Source organism: Diadema antillarum, unplaced genomic scaffold (genome assembly GCF_040938485.1).
Source record: "Diadema antillarum isolate AM-2024a unplaced genomic scaffold, OU_Dant_1.0 seq00000498_RagTag, whole genome shotgun sequence".
NCBI lineage: Eukaryota > Metazoa > Echinodermata > Echinoidea > Diadematoida > Diadematidae > Diadema > Diadema antillarum.
Window position 1 is genome coordinate 518,185 of NW_027271457.1, and position 8,907 is coordinate 527,091.

General features: G+C 37.1%; 1 protein-coding gene across 1 annotated transcript; it reads left to right on the forward strand.

Moving 5' to 3' along the window:
• Positions 1-975: 975 nt before the first annotated feature.
• Positions 976-3,948, forward strand: LOC139733832 (echinoidin-like). The gene is made up of 3 exons (XM_071644638.1): positions 976-1,117; positions 2,490-2,658; positions 3,345-3,948. The coding sequence occupies exons 1-3, from the start codon at positions 993-995 to the stop codon at positions 3,573-3,575; spliced, it is 525 nt and encodes a 174-aa protein (XP_071500739.1). The 5' UTR covers positions 976-992; the 3' UTR covers positions 3,576-3,948.
• Positions 3,949-8,907: the final 4,959 nt, after the last annotated feature.

Consider the following 8,907-nt stretch of genomic DNA (forward strand, 5'->3'; position numbering starts at 1 on the left):
TATTGACCATACCCCCTCCCCCCATATACAAATCTTAGCTACGAACTGGGAGAACTAGCAGTGAGATAAAACAAGGTAAACATTGTCAGAAAAAATATCAAAAGCGTACGCAAATGATATACCTGCCTCATTCGTGTCTTTGACATGATAATTAATTGCAGAAATGACTGCTGTAAATTATGTGATATTAAACGCCCGATATCATTCTCAATACTATTCTTTCCTTACTTATATTTTGTAAAGCAAAACAAGTTTGTTGGTTTTCTCAAATTGATTGACAGGTGTCCCCAACTGTTAGTTGTATATAAAAAGAGTGAGATTGCTTATGGAAATATGTCTTCTTCTTTTTCGCTTTGTAGTACATAAACATTTTCAGAAAAATCTAAATCTTACACCTTATACGCAAATGATACTACCTGCCTCATTCGTATCATTAACATCATAACTCATTGCAGAAATCACTGCTGTAAATTATGTGATACTAAACGCCCGATATCATTGTCAATACCTATTATTTCCTTACTCATATTTCGTAAAGCAGAACAAGTTTGTTGGTTTTCTCAAATTGATTGACAGGTGTCCCCAATCGTTACCTGTAATAAAAAAGAATGGATTTGCCTAGCAGAATCTCTCTTCTTCTTATTTACTTTATTCTACATGAACAAACACACAGAAATTTAATCTCGAAACCTTTGAGAAAAAAAAGAGTTGGCAGGAAAACGTGATGAATATAGATGGTATGTCACTCTTGTTTTCAATGTTTCAAGTGCAACAAAATAAATCAGATTGCCGTTTAAGTGGTTGAAATATGACGAGTGAAACTTTGACTTCATGAATCGGATTATTCAAAGTAATTCTGCTCCCGGATTGTCAGAGCACACGCTTCGGCATACCAGAAACACACGCAAATAATGCTATATATAGGGGTATTCTGCGAGGAGAAAAACACAAGGAGACCTATACTCACCAGACGTTGGTTTCCTGACATCACGATGGCTACTCCGAAGCTTGCTACCACATTCGTCGTCCTGCTCCTCACCGGTTTGCTCTCCGGACCGAGAGGGGTGGATGCCGGCTGCCCTGCTGGCTGGAGGCAAAACGGTAGCTTCTGCTACAGGTAATAGTCGCATAACTTACTCTTTCATCTCAGATTTCTGACGAGGTAATGAGTATTCTAATAAATTAGAAAATAAATAACTTCATATTTAAAAAAAAATCCTCTATAGTATATTATATTAAGCGTTCGTTATAGAGTCATCGAGATTCGACAGTATGTTTTGCTACATTCCTATTAAAAATTGAGGTAAATCACAGCAAACGAAAGCAATGGCGACAAGAATGAGAAAATAGATCTTCACGAGAGAACCTTCAACATTAACTTTAATCAAAGTTATCTTCAAGCAAAGTGTAATCTAGGCAATTTATATATGTGGCCTTCATGCTCGTTTCACAATACGAATAATGCGAATAAGAGTATTGGATTTCCCAGCGTTTGTTCTAACTTGGTTTGTTGTGTTAATTTTTTTTTTTTTTTTTGCACATTTCAGTATCAAAAGGTTGTACCAAATTTTTGACACAAAATTTTCCCCTGCATATTTGGAACATTAGTCACTATTTTTGTGAAAGTCGCTCTCAAGGTTATACGGTCTTCGACTATGTTAGTCTCCGGCCTTGTAACACCCCCTCCCCCCCCCCCCAAAAAAAAAGCATTTTATATCCGAGACAGCAGTTACATAATGCGCTCAACGATTACCAAAGTAAAGACTACCTTAAAGACGTCAACTTTGTCGAAAAAAAAATCTGAAAGTTAATTTCGTTTCAGGACTAAGTATCGCTGGAAAAGGTCTTTGTTTTTGATACATGGCAGATTCACCACATGTATGCATGTATATAATAATATACATTGTATATATATATATATATATATATATATATATATATATATATATTCGTCTAAAAAGTATTCACTTCACAAAAACAACATCTGTGCAGTCTTTTGCAATCCGCCACTGATTACTATTTTCCTGGGTATCCCTTTACAGAAATCGTACCCTTATGCTATAGATGTTTTATAAGCATGTGTTTCAAAAGCAAAAAAAAAAAAAAAAAAAAAAAAGTCGTCCTTTTCCTGGCTGTCGCCTTAAACTACATTCAACTTATGCATTTGTTCTGGGACTCTACAGATTAAATTTATTTTATAGCGAACCACCCCCACCCCCCCCCCCCAAAAAAAGGAAAAGTTTGATGAAAAATGAATGTACAGTGTACTTCTGTTTTAACGACGCATGCATCCACAGCAAACAGTGTCCTCAGACTGCCGACAAAGTCAGGATAATTTGCTCCATTTTTTTTTTCAGTCGGTTCAATTATGTTTTGCCTGTAGGACTTGTGAAAACTGCGCACTTGTCACTGTCGTCTGTTTTGTGATTTTGGTCATCATCATTGCAAGTAATAACATAATGGTCAATCCTGCTATAATGATTTGTTAGACTTTTCAACGAACAACGGACATGGGGTGCCGCCGAAAACCGTTGCAAGACTTTCAGGCCGCTCAACAGTGCAAGGTGCCCGGATGCCGCTGCGCACTTGGTGTCCATCCATTCTGAGTCGGAAAAGAACTTTGTGTACAACTACTTCAGGTCTCAGAGTGGAGTGCAGGTGAGGTTGGAATCAGCAACACAACAACAACAACAACAACAACACAGAGATACACAAATTATTACAAGAATAAAATTATAAAGCAGAGCAATTATTGATTTCTGAGTAGCCATGATGCACGAACGAACACTGGCGTTTTTGTTTGATTTTGTTTGTTGGTTGGTTTCACACAGTCTCATGTATAGACATGGGCGATCATGAATAATTACAGCAGCACCAATGAAATGAGAACAAGATAGAACCTACAAATAATACAGATTAACACTGACCATATTCTTGAAAACATAAATTTTTTAAAGAGCCATGGAAGAAACAGATCACGACGTCATCACGTTACAAAACTGAAAATTCAACGCTAATGTAGATCCTTATTGTATTACCTGGTCAAGCTTCATGACATTATGAATACGGGTTCTACGGGGTTGTTTCGGGCCTAAATACCATTGTCGTCCCTGAAAATGGAAAACGTGGGAAAAACCACTGTATCTTTATCACTACAAGCGTAGTATCATTGCAATATAACAGTTCAAAGGATTCAACATTCGTGTTTCCCCAATATATCAGATGTATCAATGGAAGTTGTGTCGTCTAAGTCCGAGCAGTTTACCTTACAATTATTATACACCACATGAAAGCAGTGAACACTGAAATAAAAGATAAAGGTCCACAATGTCCTCACTCGACAGAGCAACACTAAGATGTGGATCGGACTGAATGACATCCAGCGAGAGGGCACGATGGTGTGGAGTGACGGAACTCAATTCAACTTCAGAGCTTGGCTGCCCGGAGAGCCGAACAACAGTGGTAATGAAGACTGCGTGGAAATCGGACACAAGGCCTGTAGCCCGGCTAAGTGGAACGACCTCGCGTGCAGTAACAAATCTATTCGCCATTTCATGTGCAAAATGCGCGCCTAAAATTCCTGCCCCTAGAAGTTGCCGGTGTGCATGAGGGATGAGGCGCGTGTGCGGTCACCACTGACGGGCGAATCAATCTGACAACCGAAGGAATCAACCATTATTTGACAACAATGAGTAACCTTTATGTCTTTTATCATAATTGTAGGGAGAAAAGGGTTAAATTTCAGTGATGATCTTTTTTTCTGAAAGAGTTGAAACGAATAGCACTGACGAGTCTTGTAGTTTAAGTCATTTAATTTTCTCTCCTTTCTTGGCTAATACTTCACTTTACATTGTCCTGAATTGAGATGATGAATTTCCAAATTACAGGCGCTCGGTATCTCGTCGCATTGACTAATAAAATCAGTTTCATATATCATAACACAAAAAATGTGTATTGCACGTGCTTTCGTCTTACGTCGTATAAAGAAAAGTGGAAGGATGTTGTTGTGTTTTGTTAGTAGAAAATTGGCAATGGTTTTAAGAATATACAACACTGAACATTAAACAGGACATGAAACAAGAGAGAGAGAGAGAGAGAGAGAGAGAGAGACTGAGAGAGAGAGAGAGAGAGAGAGAGAGACTGAGAGAGAGAGAGAGAGAGCCATACAAAGGAATGTAGAGTTCACGATTGAATGAGATGGGTACTGTAAAAAGTGGATATTTTTGCGAGACTAATTTTTCACGCTCGGCCAGGTAAGAAGAGTTTCGCGTGTTTTTAATTCCGCGGAATCAAGACATCAACTATTCGAACGTATGGGAAGTAGAAATAATCACGTACTTTTATTTTTTGGGCTAGTTTCTGGGTGCAGCGAAATGCGCGAAAATTTCAACATCGCGAAAATTTCCTCTTTTACAGTAGCTGCTACAAGAGATCAGAATTATCGCTAGATATCGGGGCGGAAGCTAGATCAATAAAGTTTGTAGTGAACATGACACCTGCAAATCATTTGCAGTATAAACAACATCTTACTCTACGCAAGAATGATTAATTTGGATAGTTTGATTATTTTGTTTAAAACATTCTTGTCGCCTGCAGAAAAGACAAAGTGATAGCACGTCGAGCTAGAGCTGTCTAGAGCATTTTTGCTGCATCATACATCGCTCTCAATTTCATGATAGACTCATTTCGTGCTTCCACGATGTCTCTTTTTTTTTACTTTTCTTGTCGACACATTACATAATACATGAACTGTGAATGTAATACTTAAAAATCTCACATAATGGAAGAAGGGGTGTGTACAGTCTGGTTGAGGTGAGGATTTAGCTTTCAATGTTTTACGAGATATTCAGAAACCACTCTATGAGATGTCAAAGAGCATGCAATTCTAAGGGGTATCAAAAGGTTATTTGATGACAATCGGTTTTGAAATGGCCGAGATATCCAAAAACAAGGTGAAGCAAAGGGATCCTAATAAAAGGCGTGGCCCGTCGCCTTTTATTATTATCACTTTTTGGGATATCTCGGCCATTTGAAAACCAATTTTCATCAAATAAACGTTGAATACTTCTTAAAAATTACATGTTCTTTCATATTTCATAGGAGGTTTCTCCTTATCTCACTTATTAATGTTGTAAACCTGAATCCCCACCTCAACCAGTACTGTACAGTCCCTTTAACAAGTGCGTAGGAAGTTCAAAGCCTTCTTCATCGCCATCCACAAAGTCATCCACATTCTGCCGATAGTGTAGCGCAGGTTTAGAGTTCAACGAATTCGAGTACGAGAGACAGACATCCGTGTGTGTCGTGTTTGTGGTGGGGGGGGGGGGGGGGGACTTGTAACAGTGTTGAATAAAACTCATTTGCATATATTTTGCATACCATAATAGGCTGGCGTCATAGGGATGATTCGATTGGCCGCTACCAGTTTAGGTAGAGAGTAAACAGGTTTACTAACATATTCTGTTTTCATGTCTGCATTTCTGACAATGTTTCTTCGTGACAACATGAAAGCTTACCCGTGGGTTTGCCCAACGTATAGCAACAGCTGCACAATGTATATCAGGACGAAAGAAACATTCATGAGTTTGAATGATTAATTTATGTCAGTAGACCGGTCTATTGGCATGGGAAATATTGTTCAAAGAAGAAATCAAAACCAATAATAACGAAAAGACCGACTGGATGACCCGAGAGTTCAGTTGTTGTTGTTGTTGTTGTTGTTGTAGTGTTTGACGCGCGTCATTCACATACATCTGCGTGATATCATTATTTTGCATAAAAATAATTTTCTCAGAAAGTAAACTAAATGCTTTACTCTTATTTTTTAGGCACGGTATTTATCTGCTGTCATACGGTTAGGCAATGGCCTGGTGTATGCAGCTGGTGACAAACTCTGGTCAGCCCGGCTCGTTACATTGAGCAGGCTTCTCAGTCGCGCACACATGCCTAGATCACTCAATTTTCGCACTCAGGGCGCTCTGCCCAACGTATTATTATGGTACACAAGCAGACTCCCGACTGCGATATACAAACATCAAAACAATAGTTTCATATTTACGTTTAAATAAATAAACATAAAAATTACAAATGATGCTAATGTTACATTATGTAATAAGCACCCGGTTGTGCAATGTGCAAGTCTAAATCAGACAAAACTCGAATAAATAAGTACCTACATAAATCTATCAGGCTTGGGTCTTTTGGAAAATCGTCTGGTTCTCTTCACGTATAAAATCAATGCCTTTACATGGTTGTCATTTTCTGAGGATAATATCTTTCTTATGTCCCGTTGATCTTTGCCTCCAATGTCTACGATCAACATGGCTCTCGCTATCAGATTTTTTGGACAATCATGATTTATAAGTAATGACTTAAGTTTTCTTTTTCCGGACAGTGGGGGCAGTTGCCTGTTTCATGCAAATTCACTTTCCACTTGTCATAATTGAGTCCTATATTACCCATCCGGATTTGGTGAATAAGGATTTGTTCATTCCTTTTTTTTAATCTGCATTCAAATTTTCCAAAAACATGCTTCTGCACTTCTTGTAAAGGGACTTTGTTTCTTCCCATCTTTTTTGCCACTTCTTGTTGAAATGACTACTTAAAACATATCTAACCTAACGTCTTATTAAGTTCATTATTGATACCGATATGTTTCTCTTGTAAAGTTGTTTTTCCTGCTTTACTTTCAATTCAGTTCAATTCAATCATAGTTTATTTCCAATCAACGAAAATCAAAACATAATACAAAGTATACATGTCATGAAATAATTTTGTTCAAACATTTGCAAAAGATTCATGTAATATACGAGATAAATTATATATATATATATTATATATATATATATATATATATACATATATATAATATATATATATATATATATATATATATATATATATATATATATATATATATACATATTTATATATACAATGATAAGGAGAAACAATACATACATACTTCGTGGGTGAGCGGAAAATAAATTCGATTATGGAAAATAGTGATCCACTAAAAAGCAAAGCTTGTGGGACATGGATCGCTAGATAAATAATGAGTAAATGATATATTATTCAAGGATTTTTGATAGCTATTATATTTCATATAGATTATTTAAGTCATTTGTCAAGATATACATGTAGTTATTTTGAGATACGCAGGTCGGGAAAAAATTAAAGATAAAGATACTTTATGCACTCTTTCATTGCCCATGATGCCACAGTGGTCGGACATTTATTCAAGATGCACTATCGTACTCCTTGAACAGGAGGTGCATCGAAGGAATGTGTATTTCTATCACACACACACACACACACAAAATCCTCAAATTTACATGTTCCAAGGGCCCGGAGCGCACTTAAACTGTCAGTAAAAATTACATCTCCTGTATATTGTACACATTACTTAGCTGCCTCGACCAGGTTAATGCAATAAGAATTGCAGCAAGTTCCCACCTATATAATGACGTGAAATCCTGCAGTCTTTTCGATTCAATGCATTTGTAATAGGGAATGTAAAAAGCAGCTCCTACTATGCCTGTTTTACTTCTGGATCCATCCGTGTATACATGCAAATAATAACTCCATTTCTTTTGTGTAATTTCTAAACTCCTTTGATTTTGAAACAATGGATTATCTGACTTCGATATTAACCTACTTAACTCAGTTGAGACATTCACTTTGGGGATATGCCAGAGAGGGATAGGCACATCGATGTAGACTTCCTCTTTCAACTGCATTACCCTGTTTCCAAAAGAGTTACCTGAATAAGTTTTGCTATCATAAAATCTGTATTACCAACAGTCCTTGACATCTACCAGCAAAGGGTGGTTTCAATTCTTTTTATATATCTTGCACTCAGCAACTTTCTCCGTATATCTAAGGGCATCTCTCCTGAATCTGTTTGGAGAGTTCTCAGGGAGGTTCCGACTTTGCTACCTGTTTTTTTTTTAATGATGTTTAATGAAAAATACATGTTCTTTTAAAGAAAATAGTTCGTTCCCATGGCAACGGCTGAAGACGTAATTTAAAAAAAAACAGGTGAATTCGTGTTCAGCACCAGTAAAATTGGGGAAATAGCACCAAAAAAAAAAGGAATCAAAATCTACAGAAAATTTTAAGAACAACTCGCCGTCTACTATAATACACATTATGCATGCATTGTGTCACTGAGCCACTGATCTCTATGTACTATCAGTGCACTGATCACTGTGAATGTGCATGTAATTGCTGTTCACGTCGATTGGCTGCTGAAGCATTAGGAGGGCCTGAGCAGTATGGGTGGCGGATTGTGATTGGTCAATTTAGTTTGCTGTTACCTGCTTCCTTTTGCCATTTTTTTTTTCATGCAATTTTGTGCACTTGCTTCCTTTTGCCACCCGAATATCTCAGTAATGGGCCAAAATTGTAATTTTTTGGATTTTTCAGTTAAATAGAGCATGCCTCAAATTTGCCAAATCAATAAAAAAGTCAATATCCATAAGAATGTCACTTGCTTCCTTTTGCCAAAGTAGGGCAGAATAGGCAACCATGCACCAAATAATTGCATTCAATTTAAAAGATGTTCCAAATGTAGTTTGTGTGTGTGTGTGTTGTTGATGTTGTTGTTGGTTTTTTTTTTCATTTAGCTTTGAATATAATCATTGTGATTTAAAAAGAAGATTAGTCTGCAGTGTAGGTCCCCCAGTTCATTCTAAAATGTGAACTTGGGCTTCACGGGAAGACATATACATGCACATTTAGGCACTGCATAGGCCTACAGACGAGCATTATAGGTAAGATCATTGTGTGTCAGTTGGTCTTTAAATGTATGCATTATCATCGATGGGGGTGGTTAGTGCTGGATCAAGTGCGTTGTCAGCATGCAGTATCATTGTCAATATTATTGAGATAAAAAGTAAAGAATAC

Excerpts from the sequence above, each read along its gene's own strand:
- LOC139733832 (XM_071644638.1), top strand. The coding sequence starts at position 993 with ATGGCTACTCCGAAGCTTGCTACCACATTCGTCGTCCTGCTCCTCACC. Across the intron at positions 1,118-2,489 it reads AACGGTAGCTTCTGCTACAG|ACTTTTCAACGAACAACGGA; the intron begins GTAATAGTCGCA and ends ATGATTTGTTAG. Across the intron at positions 2,659-3,344 it reads GGTCTCAGAGTGGAGTGCAG|AGCAACACTAAGATGTGGAT; the intron begins GTGAGGTTGGAA and ends CTCACTCGACAG.